The sequence below is a fragment of the Camelus ferus genome, chromosome 8, assembly GCF_009834535.1.
Source record: "Camelus ferus isolate YT-003-E chromosome 8, BCGSAC_Cfer_1.0, whole genome shotgun sequence".
Classification (NCBI taxonomy): Eukaryota; Metazoa; Chordata; class Mammalia; order Artiodactyla; family Camelidae; genus Camelus; species Camelus ferus.
In genome coordinates, this window is record NC_045703.1 from 21,032,892 (window position 1) to 21,050,203 (window position 17,312).

General features: G+C 36.1%; 1 protein-coding gene across 1 annotated transcript in view; it reads right to left on the reverse strand.

Annotated features, from left to right (window-relative positions):
* ME1 (malic enzyme 1) overlaps positions 1–17,312 on the reverse strand; it is a 170,037-nt gene that overhangs the window by 83,846 nt on the left and 68,879 nt on the right. The window contains exons 5-6 of the mRNA XM_032484526.1: positions 12,828–12,989; positions 639–742 (exon numbers count right to left, since the gene is read on the reverse strand). Coding sequence (XP_032340417.1) covers positions 639–742; positions 12,828–12,989 — 266 coding nt within the window. The remainder of the gene's footprint in view (positions 1–638; positions 743–12,827; positions 12,990–17,312) is intronic.

Genomic DNA, 17,312 nt, shown 5'->3' on the forward strand with positions numbered 1-17,312 from the left:
CCAGTAGCACTTGGCCCACAATTAAGTGCTAACTAGACGAGGTGAAATACTGTACTGCATCTTCATCAAACACAGCGGACTTAATCAGATTCATGGTGTGACTGGATGTCCTGGTTCTTGCTCCGTCTGGACCCTTGTGGACTGTACCAGCTCACGCTCACTTCTTCCTCTGTTTCTCCCAGCATGAGAGGGCCAGAGCCACCCACAAAGATGAGCGAAGACCAGATTTTATCAGCAGCCAGAAATAAAGTATAGACTGCCAATAACCATAAAAAGGCTTGCTCGGGTAATTTAGTCACTGGCCACTGCCTCATTCACCATAGTCACACATTCCAAACCACAGAATCTGAAGATTCTTGTAAGAAAAAGGTATCTTCAGGGATAGCAACAGAGACAGCTTTTCTGGGGACAGACACATAACATTATCATTTGGCCAGCAACAGTTATAAGGATATATATATATATATATATATATATATATATATATATATATATATATATATATATATATGTGTATTTCATTCAAATCACTTCTAATTATTAAATATACTGCACCAAACCGGGATATTTTTATAGTTTGTTAGGTTATCTTTAAGTATTTGAAATTCTACTCAAATATCGGTAAAGATTATACGTACTTGGAAGAAACTGCCTCCATGAATTCATCCAAAAAATCATCATATTCAGGGCCTCTCACTCTTCTCTGCCGTAGTCCAATGTACAGCGGATCTTTAAGTAACTCCTATTTTTTAAAGAAAGTTATCATAAATATAGAAATAACTAAAGGCAGGTCATTTATTCTTTCTGAGTGAGCTTCATTTCCTCATCTGTATAATTAAGGAAAGAAATGAAAATAAAATCTGGCTATACTGATCTAGAATCAACCTACAGAGTTATTATTTAGTACCACATATACCTACAGTGTTTATAAGTAAAAATAAGAAGTATAATTACTAAACATTAAAAAAATTCTTACTTTTACTAGTATTCTTACATCTTACTCTGAAGGAAAGAAAAGGTATTAAAATCCCTCAGTTGTGCCAAATTCAGACTTTACGTGCAAAGTTTATCACACAAAAAAATAACATTGAGCTTTGAAGTCTCATAATGGCTTAGGAAATGGAAAGAGAGCAATTCCTTTCTTAGATTAAACTTCTGTTTCTGAAAGAAAAATCTTCAATCAACATTTTGAATTATACTTTTAATATGATAGTTGGTTGATGAAAAGTTAAAAATAAATTTCTAAGCTTTGAATAAAGTTTTTCTTAAATTTTTAAAACTACACAGTTTAAGTTTTTTTCTAAAATGGATATATATGAGTCAACATTGTTCTGCTTATGTTTTAGGATAGGTAGGGTTTTTTTATTAAATCAGTTTTTAAATTGAGGTATAATTTACATACAGTAATATGCACCCATTTTTAACAAAAGCTCCCAGTAAACTAGGAATAGAAAGGAACTCCCTAAATCTAATAAAAGGCATCTGTGAAAAACCCACAACTAACAACATATTTAACAGTGAAAGAAAGAACGCTATTTCCCCCAAATTGGAAACAAGACAAGGATATTTATTCTTACCACTTGTAGTCAACGCTATACGTACTAAACACCTCTAGCCATTACAATAAGGCAAGAAAAAGAAAAATAGGAACACAGATTGGGAAGGAAGAAGTAAACTGTTTTTATTTGTACCCCCAAGATTATATACATAGAAAATACTAAGGAAACTACCCAAAAAAAAACCACTAGAAAAAATATGTGAATTTAATACGATTGTCGGACAAAAGGTCAATTTACACAAATCAAATGTATCTCTATATACCAGCAATGAATAGTTGAAAATGAAATAAAATACACAACTCCATTTACAATAGCATTCTAAAACATGAAATTCATAGGGACACATGTAACAAAATACGTGTAAGTCCTGTATACTGGAAACTATAAAATACTGCTGAAAGAAATTACGAAGACAGACTTTTTACAGACTAGGAAAAAATGGCAATCTATGTCATATAATAGGGAAACAATTGGCAAAACTGTCACTTTTAGTAACCTAGAATAGAGAAAATATACACAATGAACTTGTGAATCAGACTAAAGAGATCTCCAGAAGGAATGTTGAATGTGTAAACTGACTTCTCATAGCTGTATGCTAAGGTTAAAATGGACAAGAATTGAAAAAGGAAATGTTCACCTTATGAGCAAAATGTAAAGAGAATACAGAGGACACAAGACTTGCTTGTAAAAGATTTCCAAAGTAAACTAAGACCTGCAGTAAAAGATCAAATTAAGTGTGTGGTTCTAACAATTCTTTTGAAAACCTCTGAATGATTTAAAGCGGAGACCATCTTGCCTAGTTAAATGGAACTGGTCCCACAGCACTCCAATATGCCGACCAATACAGGGAGAAGGCCTATTTTGAAAAGTGTGAGTAGGGCTTTATCTAATAGAGTAGACTATACTCTGATACATGGAAAGCCTAAAAAAAAATTTAAGGGTACTATACTACTTGGATTAATTGACACAGAGACACTTCAAAATGAGAAGACTTCATTGGGTCCTCAACTTTCCACCGGCAGGAAATAGACTGAGAAAGCTATTCTGATGCAACAGGGCCATTTCTTATGGAAAAGGAAGATTATCTGAGAGGACAGAGCCAAGAGCCTAGACAGCAGAGCCAAAAGCCTAGAACTACAGAACCACTCTGAGGAAAGAGAACTGGGCCCTATTCAAAGAACATTCCCTGCCCCACCAAGTAGGTGACATGGCAACACATGTCCAGTGGGATTTCAGATTGCTATGAACCATTTACAGACATATGATTCCTGTTCCTCCCATGCTGAATGTGAGGGCTGACTATGGTTGTTCTGCCCCTGACTCACCACCTGTATGTTTGGTGTGTGGAAACAGATAGGAAGAGCCACACCAAGGAGCAAAACACAAGAAGCTTCATTGGCATCTAGACGTGATTTAGATGACCAGATCCTGAACTCTGGGCCTGCTGTTGTTATTCGGATGAAATTTTTAGAAACCTAGGATGGAGAGGAGTACATTGTACATGTGGAATGTGAACAATGTGTGAAGGATGAGAATCTATATGGAGAAAGGCTAAGCTGCCCCAAGCACCCCAGCCTTCCTCACCATCCCAGCAACATCAATATGAATAAAACTGTAATTATTTTGAGTCACTAAGTTTAGATGTGGTTTGTTACAGATAAATGACATGGTTTTGCAGGTCTAGAATGTTGTTAATAAGGCTAAACCATTTGAATCATCTCAGTTAGGATTTGCCTAAAGCCAACAGCAATTACAGCCTGGTTCACACATGTCCTAGTGTAATTACCAACAGCATCCTCTTTCACTGTGAAAGTGTCTTGGTTCAGCCAAAGCGGTCATCCTACTTATAATGTACTGCACAGCAATGAGTTAAGGCTGTTTGGCTAGCTGGAAGTTAACATTCAGATCATAGAAATGTATTTCACATGAAATATAAAATCTGAAACCAAATCTACTTTAAAGCCCAGCTGTTCCCTGAGGCCTCAAAATTTTAAACAATCTACTGGCAGGCTTCTGAACAGCTGATGTTGAAGTGCCAACGAGCTACGAATGGCTGCCAGAATTAAAATACTTTCTCCATGTCTGGGATATATTTGGACTTCTAAAACGTGACTTAGAAAAAGAACACAATTGAGAAAAGATGTTACATGTTTCTCCTCCTCTTTCCTTTCATTCCTTCCCATGCTAATAATTAAAGTGTATATCATTAAAAAGTGTGATGACAATGAAGAGTCAATTACAAAGATTTATAAACAAGATAAAGCTTTTGATTTAAGTCAGGAAGTTATAAAATTCCTCCAGCCATAATGTCTCTATTAAAAATGACTGTTTCTTCAAAATTTCATGATAATTAAAGATTTAATAATGAGTGCATTCTCAGATTTGACTGACAAAAAAATAATATCTACAAAAAAAGCAATTTAAAAGATTACCCAATTTTGAAAATGGCTCCATAGACCAAGTAGCCTGGCACAGAAGTGACATTAATTCATTGGATTAAAAACTTCTGGTGGGGCCAACAGTAAACACTTAACAGATCTTTGGTGGAAAGTAAACCAAAGATTTGGTATTAAGCAAACACTTAAAAAAGATTAGACCTTCTTTAACAAGAGATGTCACATGCAGTGCATTTGTAGTCACTGAAGACTAGTGAAGACTTAGGAGCATGACAGAAAGAAAAAGATTAGGGTTTGAAAAAAGAGTAAAGGACAAAGCATACAGGAATATAAGGGAGTTTCAAAAAGGAAATACAGAGGGTATATATTGGTAAAGTTAATTACCTTACTTGTAAGCACTATCTCAATTCTGGGACCTTGGAAATTCTTATTTTAAATTCGTAATAATCATTATCAACTTTCACGTTATTCTTGTCTCTCACATTCCTACCTTTCCAATCTGACATTTCTGAGAATTAAAAAGTACGTTTTTAATATGTAAGGTTTTTATCATTACAAAAAGCAGGACTTTCCTATCAGAAAATTTGAGAGCACTGAAATGTAAATTAACAGCAAAGAAAACCAATAATCTCTACCCATTCTAAACTACCCACCACTAGCACCTTGATGCATATGCTTCTAGATCCTTTTCTTTACATTTGTGAGTGTATAATATTACGTGCCCAAATGTGGGACAGTATCATAGACTTTCATAATCCCTTTTGACATAGGAATACACTGTGGAAATTTTTCATGTCACTCACTAGATGAATATTTTCAAAATCTGTGGTCTGTATTGGAACTCTACCCTTCGAGAGAACAAATTAACAATCCTCCCAACCAGTGACATAATAAATATGTTTATTCTCTTGCAGCCAAAGGAAGAATATTATCTTTCCACATATATATGTGTGTATATATGTGAAATATACATGTAAATATATGTAATAAATTAAATGTATAATAAAATGAAATCCATAAAATATATTTATAAATAATGTTACGAATATTCATTTGTATTTCTTTTCTAATATCATTAAATATTTTCTCGTAAGTTTATTGACCATTTTCATTTCTTCATTTTTAAATTATCTGTGCCCATTTTTCCTTAAGCAATCTGTATACTGCACATTTAACATTTTCTTACTGAGTTGAAAATGTTCTTTGAATACGAAGAACATTTTAAAACTTTATCTGCCATAAAGGTTATTACTATCCCCCATTTCAATATTTATTTTAAAATTTTATTTATAATATACAAGTAATCATTCTCTTCGCTGCTATTTACTCATTATTCTCAAATGAAAAGCCAGATTCTGTAGAGAAATAACAGAAAATTTTTGCTGTTTTGCTGATTCACGTCATCAACTTTGGATTAAGCAAACTAAGTGCCAACGTTCAGTCTAAAGCAACACTTAAAATGTCAGCTTGCATATGAGCTGGCATCAATGTTGAAAAAAAAAAAAGCAATGGAAAAAAAATGACTAAAATTTGACTGTGATTCAGTAAGTCTGGAGGGGAGCCCAGGATTCTGCATTCTTAACACACTGCCCCGTGTAATTCTGAAGTGGTTGGTTCATGGAATGTATACTGAGAACCACTCATTTCAAACTTATATTAATTTAAAATAAAATTATTCTACTTCCCAAAATGTTCTCATCTCATGTAAATTTTTTTTCTATTTTAGTTTCTATTGTGGGCATTTCTAAAATTTACCGCAAACTTTGAGGAGTTTCTGATAGTTAAAGTACATATAAAACCAAAATGAAGAAAAAAAGACTCCATTCTCTTTCCCGAGGCATTGGTGCAGTGTCTCAAAAGATAAGATTCAGAAGTTCTTGATATAATCCATTATCATCTTCTAATTTAGAGACAGTGAGGTAAGAGGAGACCACTGAACGGTAAGCACGTGACAATACAACCAGAAGTCTGGGGACTGAGGCATTATCTTCTCTCCTTCTCTCTGCTTCACTTTAGTGATTAGTACTCATCAAATGCAGGCTCCCTTGTCGGAAGGGGCAGGCAGTCCCCATGATATGAAAGGACAAAGGCTAGAAGTGAGGGGGGCGCTGGCGGAGAAATGCTGGCATTCTCACTGGGACCGTGGGGAGGGCACAATGATGACACACTCCTCCCCCCACCAAACCTGTAAATATATTACCTTATGTGACATAAGAGACTTTGCAGATGTGATTAAGGGTGAGTCCTTAAAAGTGAAAAGCCTTCCTTGGCTGTAGTCTGAGAAAGAACTGTGATGAGGGAAGTAGGGTCAGAGAGACTACGCTGCTGGCTTTGAAAATGGATAAAGGGACAAGGGATAGAGGTGGTCTCTAGAAGCTGGAAAAGACAAGGGTGTGGGACTCAGCCCTGCTGACATCTTTTAGCCTTTTGAGATTTGTGTCAGGCTTGTGAGCTATAGAACTATAAGGTAATGTATTTGTGCTGTTTTCAGCCACTACATTTGTAATAATGTGTTATGGTAGCAAGTGAAAATGAGTACCAGCCACATTCTAGTACCAGCACCAACTTCTATGCAAGTGCTGAAAGGCGTATGGCAGGTACAGATGATAGAAAATCTGTAACGTTTTTCTTTTGTTCGGTTTCTTTCCAACATAGCTGGTTCATGCCGAACATACAGAGCACTTTCTGGAACACAAGGGGGAACCTCCTCAATGGGAAGAAGCTTCAACTTTGAGACTTCAAGTTCCAGGAGGGATGCAAGATCTAGATACACTGTGCACATGCACTGACGGCCAGGCCAAGCATAAAACCAGGATCAGAAAAGCTGAGACCTGGAACAAGGGCTGAATAAACAAAGAATGACCATGTAGACAATACTCTCCTGCTCAAACTGCCCATGCCCTCTTGAAGACTGACCAAGTGTTAAGGGCTGAACTGTGTCCCCTTCTCCCCAGTTCATATGTTCAAGTCCTAACCCTCGTATCTCAAAATATGACTGTATTTGCACACAGGGTCTTTAAAAAGGTAATTAAGTTAAATGAGGTCATTAGGGCAAGCCGTAATCCAACATAACTGATGCTCTTATAAGAAAAAAAAATCAGGACACGGCTGCAAACACAGGAAACATCACATCAAGACACTGAAGGAAGACAAGTCAAGGAGAGAGACCTTAGAAGAAACTAACTCTGTTGACACCTTGATCGTGGACTTGGAGCCTTCAGAACTGTGAAAAAATAAATTTCCATGGATTAAGCTACCCAGTTTATGGTACTGTAATGGCAGCCCTAGCAAAGTAATACACCCCACAATACAGGTAGCAGTTTTTAAGACCTAATAATGCATGGAAGAGCATGGAGGGACAAGGAACATCTACTCACATCTTTGGTTAAATAGCAAGCTTTGATACTGGTCACTTATTAAAGAAGAGGCAAATAAAAACCCTAGCGTCTATGATAGGATTTTGCAGTAACAGGGAAAAAAGAAGAAATAAAGTATGGGGTGCTCTTAAGAGACAACTGAAGACAATTTACTTCAGGTAACAGAAGCAAATTTTATATAGCAACTGCTTCAAAAGTTAACCGAGGAAAACATGGACTGTGAAATAACAGATGAAAGATAAGACGAAAACACAAACATCCTACCTAAATTAATGAGGTCCATCATTAACATAAAAAATGAGTATTTTTTAGCCACGCACTTCTGTGACTCAGTTTCAGTATCTTTGATCTTTCAAGTTCTTTTAGCTGAAAGTTGTAGAGATTTAAGGAGTCAGGTTAGTGTGACTTAACAGCAAGTGAGGACTGTCTTTTCAATCAAGCTGCTAAGTCCTTTTCTACCTTTATTACTACTCAATATAGGTATTTATGATAAAAGAGGAAAACATTTATAATTTATAAAAAAGGGATCGAGTTTTCATGAAACTCTGCTAGGTTATTCTGGATAAGAAACTAAGCACTGTTATCAACTACTTTTATATTTTTATTATGAAGTGTAAAAACTGTACAGAGATTCACAAAAAGGATGAGATTAAAAATTAGTACTACAGGATGGTTTTCCACATGTGAAAGTAGAACATAAAAATGACATCTTTTCCATAAACCCATCAACTTGGTCATATTTTAGTGAATTCATCTAGGTAAAGCAGCAGGGCAAGAATAAAAATAAAATGTTGGAAGGTGGCCAAGATATCAGAGTAGGAAGACCCTGAACTCACCTCCTCCCACAGATACAGCAAAATGACGACTACTTACAGAACAACTATTCATGAGAAAGACCTAAAGACTAACAAGAAGGATTTTCCACAACTAAATACATAAAGAAGCAACTACAATGAGATAGGTAGAGGGGCGGAGTTCAGGTAGTCAGGACCCACAAACAGGAGGAACAGCACCATCACGAGGTCCTCCCCAACGAGCGAGGGGTCTGAGCCCCATGTCAGGCTCCCCAGCCCAGGAGTCCTACACTGGGCAGATGAGCCCCTAGAACACCTGACTTTGAAAACCAGTGGGGCTTCTGTTTGGGAGAGCAGGAGGGCTGTAGGAAATAGCCCCTTGGCTCTTAAAAGGTATAGGCAAAATTTCACACACTCCACTTTCCAGAACAGAGGCAGCAGTGTGACAGGGGCCTGGATCCAACCCACTTGCTGATCTTAGAGAGCCACGTAGAGATACAGGAGGCAGCTAAGATGGCCCGTGGGGAAAGAGGGGCTAGCAACAGCATTTTGGGGAACCCATTCTACTATGATAACACTGGCTCTGGCAAGTGCCATTTTGGAAACTTCCCTCTAGCCTATTAGCACCGTGGGCCAGGCCGTGCACTCCAGCAGGTCAACACTGGCCCCAGGACCCCCAGCTGCACAGACAGCCACACAGGAACCCAGCCTTGCCCACCAACAGACCAGCAGCAGTCCCGTACCCCACCAGGTTGCACAGCCAAACACCCAGGAAGCCTACCCTCCCCTTCATCAGGCCCACAGCCACCTCACGAGGCACAGCCTCACAATTAGCCAGCCCTGCCTACCAGTGCACCCACAGTAGCTGGCCTTGCCAAACCAGGAGGATGCACCCAGCCCACAAAGAGGGCACGCCTAGAATATACAGTCCTGGAGACCAGAGAGGAGAGTGCTGCTGGGCCCCACAGGACATCTCCTACATAGGGCCACTTCTCCAACACTGGGAAACATAACCGGCCTGCTTACCACATAGACATAAACACAGCAAATTAGGAAAAATGAGGAAACAGAAGAATATGTTTCAAATGAAGGAACAAGACATAACATCAGAAAAAGAACTAAATAAACTGGAGATAAGCAATATACCCCCAAAATATTTCAAGGTGATGATCATAAATATGCCCTCTGAATTTGGTAGATAAATAGATGAACGCAGTGAGAATTTCAACAAAGTTAGAAAATATAAAAATATAAAGAAGAACCAAACAGAGTTGAAAAATACAATAACTGAAATAAAAATACACTAGAATGAATCAACAGTAGATTAGATATTAAAGAGGAATGGACTGGTAACCTAGAAAAGAGAGCTGTGGAAATCAACCAAGCTGAACAGAAAAAAGAAAAAAGAATTGAAAAAAAATGAGGACTTTAAGAATTCTCAGAAGCAACATCAAGCATACAAACCTTCACACTATAGGGGTCCCAAAAGAAGAGAGAGAAAGGGGCAGAGAATTTGTTTGAAGAAATAATAGCTGAGCACTTTCATCACCTGGGGAAGAAAACAGACATCCAGGTCCAAGGAGCACAGAGAGTCCCAAAGGAGGTGAATTCAAAGAGGTCCACACCAAGGCACATTATAATTAAACCTGGCAAAAATTAAAGATAAAGAGAGAATCCTAAAAGCAGCAAGAGAAAAGGAACTAGCTGTGTACAAGGGAACTCCCATAAGGCTATCGCTGACTTTCTGGTAGACACTTTACAGGCCACAGGGAGTGAAACAATATGTTCAAAGTGATAAAAGGAAAAAACCTACAACCAAGCATACACTACTTGGCAAAATTATCATTCAGACTTGAAGGAGAGATAAAAAGAGTTTTACAGACAAGAAAAAGCTAAAGAGTTGAGCACTACTAAACCAGCTATACAAGAAACGTTAAAGGGACTTCTCTAAGTGAAAAAGAAAAAGCCGCAACTAGAAATACAAAAATTATGAAAGGAAAACTCTCATTGGTAAAGGCAAACACAGTAAAGGTAATGGACCAACTACCTATACAGCTAGTAGGAAGATTAAAAGAAAAAAAGTAGTAAAAAGCATCTGTATCTAACATAAGTGGGTAAGGAATACACACAATAAAGATGTAAAATATGACATCAAAGACATAAATCGTGGAGGTAGGGGTGAGTAAAAATGTAGGACTGTTACACATTCGACCTTAAGAGATCATCATCTTAAAACAGATACCTATTTATGTATAGGTTGCTATATATGAACCTCATAAAACCACAAATTAAGAAAAGTATAGTAGATGCACAAAACATAAAAAGAAAGGAATCCAAACATAACTTTAAAGACAGTCATCAAATCACAAGGCAAGAGAGAAAAAGAAAAAGAAAGGAACAGAGAAAACTACAAAAACCACCAAAAAACAATTTTTAAAATGCCAATAAGTACACACCTATCAACAATTATTGTCAGTGTACACAGATTAAATGCTCCAGTTAAAGACACAGAGTGGCTGAATAGATCAACAAACAAACAAACAAACAAAAACTAAAAAAGAAAGAAAAAGAAACAAGACTCATATATATTCTGCGAGAAAGAGACTCACTACAGATCTGAAGACAGAGACAGACTGTAAGGGATGGGATGGAAAGAGTCATTTCATGAAAAAGCTGGGGTAGCAACAGTTATGTAAGACAACATAGATTTTAAAACAAAGACTGTAATAAAACACAAAGAAGGACATTACATCATAATAAAGGGATCAATCCAAGATGAAGATAGATCAATTAAAAATGTATATGACCCAACATAGGGGCACCTAAATACATAAAGCAAATATTAACAACAGAAAGGGAGAAACTGACAGTAATACAATAATAGTAGGGCACTTTTAATACCCCACTTACATCAATGGACAGATCATCTACACAGAAAGCAGTAAGGAAACACTGGACTTAAATGACACATTAGACCACATGGACTTAATAGATACATAAAACTTTCCACTCCCCAAACAGCAGAATGCACATTCTTTCAAATGAACATGGAATGTTCTCCATGACAGATCACACGCTAGGCCACAAAACAAGCCTCAGTAAATTTAAGAAAACTAAAGTCATATCAAGCATATTTTTTGAACACAATGCTATGAGACTAAAAATAAGTAAGAAAAAAACTGCCAAAAACCCACAAAAACATGGAAGCTAAACAATATGAAATTAAACAACCAACGGATCACTGAGGAAATCAAAAAATATATCAAGACAAATGAAAACAAAAACACAATGATCCAAAATCAATGGGATGCAGCAAACAGTTCTAACAGGGAAGTTTATATCCAGAAAGGAGCTAGAAAAATAAAGAAAGAAAATCCAAAGTTAGTAGAAGGAAAGCAATCATAAAAATCAGAGTAGAAATAAATGAAATAGAGACTAAAAAAAAGAAAGAAAAGGTCAATGAAACTAAAAGCTGGTTCTTTGAAAAGATAAATAAAATTGATAAACCTTTACCACAACTCAACAAGAAAAAAGGGAGAGCCCAAATCAACAAAATCAGAAATGAAAAAAAGAGGAGTTACACACACACCATAAAAATACAAAGGATCGTAAGAGATTACTGTGACCAATCATACAGCAATAAAACTGACAACCTATTAGAAATGGATAAATTACTAGAAATTTTCATCTCCTAAGACTGAATTAGGAAGGAATACAAAATATGAACAGATTTATTATAAGTAATGAAATTGAATCAATAATAAAACATACTCCCAACAAAAGAAAGTCCAGGACCACAAGGCTTCACAGGAAAATTCTAAAAATATTTTAAAAAGAGTCAACACCTATCCCTCTCAAACTATTTCAAAAACTTGAAGAGAAAGGAATCCTTCCAAACTCATTCTACAAGGCCACTATCACAATGATGTAAAAACCAGACAAAGATGTCACACAAAAAAGAAAATTACAGGCCAATATCACTGATGAACATAGAAGCAAAACTCCTAAAGTAAATATAAGTGAAACAAATTCAACAACATATTAAAAGGATGAAACATGATCAAGTGGGATTTATCACAGGAATGCAAAGTATGGTTCAACATCTACAAGTCAATGTGAGACACCACACTGATGTGAGACACCACACTGACGTGAGACACCATAAATTCTAGTATCTATCACCCATAACTAATCCAAATATTAGCAATTAAGGATAAGCAAAAAATGTATACTACTTAATATATAACTTCAAGATTCTAAAATATTGATGCAGGGAAGAGAAATGCTAAACTTCAAACCATCTACCTCAGATTCAATACAAACTTTTAGAACAAGATTTCAGAATGATTAAACTTAATTCTTCGGGATTAGTTCCTGCCTAGTATAAAAATAGTTTTTTCAAAAGTAACTATGATATCCTAAAATAAAACAAAGACTCCATAGAATAATAGTGTAAGTGCTCATCAAAGGGTAATAAAACACTAAAGAAGCTGGTAAAAGACTAATCATATTATAGACTAGGAGAGAGAAAAAAGAAAAGAGAACAATTTTCTTATAAGAGTTGGGGGATGGGTTTGAGGAGAGAGAAAGAACCGAACAGAAAAAAAGGTGAATTCCATGCAGTTCCTAAAATAATCTCAATGCATTCATTGGTACTATTTTTTAAGGTGTATAGCTGTGTGACAGACTTAAATTGTTTACCTCATTTTCTGTTCCCACATCCAGCATGACAGGCAGACATTCTTGGGGATTCACCCCTCCACAAGCTGTGTACAGAGCCAGTTTACCCACAGGGATGCCCATTCCATTACAGCCAAGGTCTCCCAAGCCAAGAATACGCTCTCCATCAGTCACCACAATAGCCTCGAAGAAAAAGAAAAAGTATCTATTAATAGAAGTTTGCAAATCCTGGGGCAGAGTTCCTATTTTCTGAAGTTAATACTTCTGCATTGAAATACTAAGCTGTCAAAAAACATAAATTGGAGGGGAGGGTATAGCTCAGTGGCAGAGTGCATGCTTAGTGTGCACGAGGTCATGGGTTCAATCCTCAGTACCTCCATTTAAATAAATGAATAAATAAATAAACCCAATTACCCCCCCAAAATAAAAAATTTTTTAAAAACCATAAATTGAATACACATGAAAAAAATTATATGATCATAAGTGTAGAAGAGTGGGGAGACTAAATAAATTTGACATATGTATTTTAAATACATGTATGATTAATTTATTTATTGAAAAAAGAAGAGAAGGTACATACATAAAGATTCAAACAACCCAAACAACTCAGTCTTTAATCAAGAAGTGCAAGAGGGAAGAATACAGGTAAATAAGAGTTCAAACTGGGAACCAGAGTGAAACCTAGAACAGGTTTGAAATTAGGCACATCCACTTTGAGCACAATTACAGGAGTGCCCATGGCTAAAGAATGCGTAATTGCTCATTGGTCCACAATCATCTGATCTTTACTTTATGCATCCTCCTAATTTCACGAGGTTGATCCACCCTCTTTAACTCCTATAACCATTGGATATTGTTCTACCATCTTTGAAATATGCCAAGCATGGTCTGCTACAACTCTTACCTGAAAACCTTCCAGTAGACTTAATGAATTGTGCTTAATTTGTTTCTAATCATCATGAATGTCTATGAAGCATACATTTTAACCATGTGAGGATTTTAATTCTAAGAAATCTGATATCTTTACTGAAATGAATGCACCTATCACTTTTATTCTGTGATTCATGGCCATTACATGAATTTAAGTAGAACCAATCTTGTGAAATGAAATTTATCAGATTTTCTATAAACTGCTACCCTTATATCCATACAGCCTTGAAAAAAGTGTCTGTTGTTCGACCTTGGATAAACTGAAGAATTAAAGTTTCTGTTTCTTATTTATAACAATGGGAATAATAAAGGTATTTTTCAGAGTAGCTGCAAAAAATTAGGAACTGACTCTGTTTTGCTCACTACTTTCCACCAACACCTAGCACAGCATTTGGCACACAGTAAACAATCAATAAACATTAGTTAACTGAATAAACCTATGATTCAATAAACTGAAATCATGATACACAAAGGACTTACCACAGTATGCGGTACATTACAAATTCTCAAAAATTGTAGGTATTAATACTATTATTATCATAAGGACTAATGTACAAAGTCATGGCACTTTAGAAGTAAAGGGGAATTTAGAGTACATTCAGTCTATCCCTCTTATAGATTAGGAAACTGAAGATTCGAGAACTGAAATAATTTACCTCAAGTGATTTACCTGGTTAATATCAAAGAACCAGACCCTGGGTGTGCTAACTCCTAGTGCGGTGTTTTGCTACCATACTACACTGCAGGACACATTGAAAGTATTTTTGAGGTCTTTTCATTTAATTTTCCATTCACTTATATTATGCAGCTCTTAAAGAACTGCCTTAAAAGTAAATACATCTGAGAGATGGATTAAAATTATTTTTGCATTTTCCATAAAGCTGACCTTTGTCAAATTTTCCATGTCTAATTGCAAAGGGTCAATATGTTTGGTTGCTTTGAAGAAGGAAACTTGATACCACTGAGTTAGTTTAAGAAAGATAAATACTGCAGAAGACTATAGCTGTGGTTTTTTATTATTATTATTATTATTATTATTATTATTATTATTATTATTATTATTATTACTGTTCTTTTTTCAGAGGGGGTAGGTAAATTTATCTATCTATCGGGAGGTACTGGGGATTGAACCCAGGACCTCGGCACGCACTCCACCACTGAGCTTCCGCCCTCCCCTGCTTTTTAAATTCAAGCCAAATTTTCAAAGTCCAAATGTGTAATATATAATGATTTTATTGATTGTACTATCACAAATAGAGGCACTTTCATATAACACTGATAATGTATACTTTTATGAATGTGTTCCTTAAACAAGTAAAGTCCAGTTGGCCCACACAGACTTTTAAATATTTTTCTAAGATATTTTATAAGGAGAACAACATTGTCATATAACTTAGTTATGATCTGAATAATTTATGTAATGCTTTCCAGGTTTCCTTAAAGATATTTAAACCCAAAGAGTTGTTACTTATCATTTTCATCTGTTTCTGATTTTTTGAAAGAGGCATTTAAAATAACAGCATTTTCATTTATTTTTGATAATATTTTTAAGTTAAACTAAATATATGTCTTGAATACAAAGTCAAAGGAAACCATTATTCTTTTCTGTTTTTTCATACTTTCTATTCCCTAAGCAATTCTCTCATCTTAAGCTATTAAATTATATAAATACCATGCATATTTATAGAGGTGGCAGTTGTTTGAGCGATCTTTAAGCTCTGTTTTGATGAATTTGCTATTTTAGCTCACTTTTTGCCTCATTACAAATATACATTTATACTATTTAATTCATAAACATTTCAAAATTAAAGAGTAGGTTTTAATAGTGAAGGTATCCTCTGAAATTCAAAAAAAGGTGTTATATATACAGTTTATCACCAAATTAATATTCCCTTGCTTTTGTTTTTATCTGCTTTATCTCCTGCTTAAGAAAAATAGAGCAGTTGGAGGTTTTCTGTATCATAATTAAGTTCCAATTGCACAAGAACACATCATTCTCTTCCCGAACTTAATACCTACATTCATTCATATGCTTCATTCTTAGGGCAGTATATTCTTCCCCTTCTAATATCAAAGGCTAGATTTAAGTTTCAACTTTGCTAGAACAATTTCTTAACTTTTCCAGCCTTCTCTGAATGAATGAATATGGCACTTCTAATTTATACAGACAGTTAAATTACATATTGTCTCATAATCGATTGCCTTTGTTTCATATGTGCTTTCAACTACATATCTCACTCTTCAATTGCCTATTACAACAAACAGCTGCAATTTATTAAGTGCCTACTATGTACCAGGCACTGTGCTAGACTTTTTAAATGACAGTAGGTATAGTTAGGATCAAGACTAACAGGGAGAGGGGGGTGGATATAGCTCGGTGGTAGGGGGCATGCTTAGCATGCACAAGGCCCTGGGTTCAATCCCCAGTGCTTCCATTTAAGAAAAAAATTCAGTGAGGGGCCCATAATAGGAGTTAAAAGGATAAAGGCAGGCTATCAATGAAGTGAAATATTCAGAAATCGCTAGTAGCAAGAACATGAAGCAAGATGATTGCTTACTGCCCAGCTGTTAGGATTGGAGAGATATTAGTTAAGACCTTTCCACCCCAGAACTATTTCCTATATTGACTCATTCTTCAAATCATCTCTAGAGTCCTGGTTAAAAAAAAAAAGTAAGTACCCTTCCACTTAGAGGATCAGACATTCATACTTCACAGAATTTACACATCCTTAGGGTAGTTCCTAAGAAAAGGGTCTGTGGACAATGCTGTCTACTTGGTGGGAGAAACGGTGAGGGAGCAACTTAGGTGGGGAGAGTGAAATAGCTGGGAAGACTGGGAACAGTGGACAACATGTTGTTTTACAAGTTTACCTAGCGTGAACCTTAAAGAGCAGATTGCATCAGTTCAAGCCACAGCTGCTCAACAGGAAAGATGATTAAGGGACGTCATATGTCAGAACCAGAGCTGAAGTGCCTTGTATCACAAAAAAGGCATAACTTTATTCAATCTTAGTCCTTGAAGATACCACAAAGTTGCTTGGCACCAGATACCACAGAGAGGAAAAAGGGAGCCAAGGAGGTAGGTTGTAAGTACATCTCACGTTCCCTAGACCAGGAAGGTGGTACCACGAGCGCCACACTGGAGAGCGAGGGCTGGGAGGCCGGCACTCAGTTCCCACCACCACTACCACTGTGCACCACCATGTACCCGATCTGTGCCTTCCTTTCCTCATGGAATTATCATGACACTGCATGAGTTAATCCAGATAAAGTGTCTCACTCAGAAAGCTACCAAACATCAATACTATTGTTATTTTGTTTACGTTAGCTCACTCCCAGAGGGAGGTCGGGCGAGGAATTTCATCACCATGACAAAGGAAATGAATGAACAGATTTTTTTTTCTCAGTTGCCTTGATTCCTCTTAGTGGATGATTACACACAGAAGGTATGAAAAAGGAGTTTGCTTAAAGAAATTCAGACACCACTTCAACATTTTTCAATATCTACATCACTTATAATGAATAAAGATATACTAAGAAATTTGATAGAAATAATGGGAAAACAGTCTCTAAATG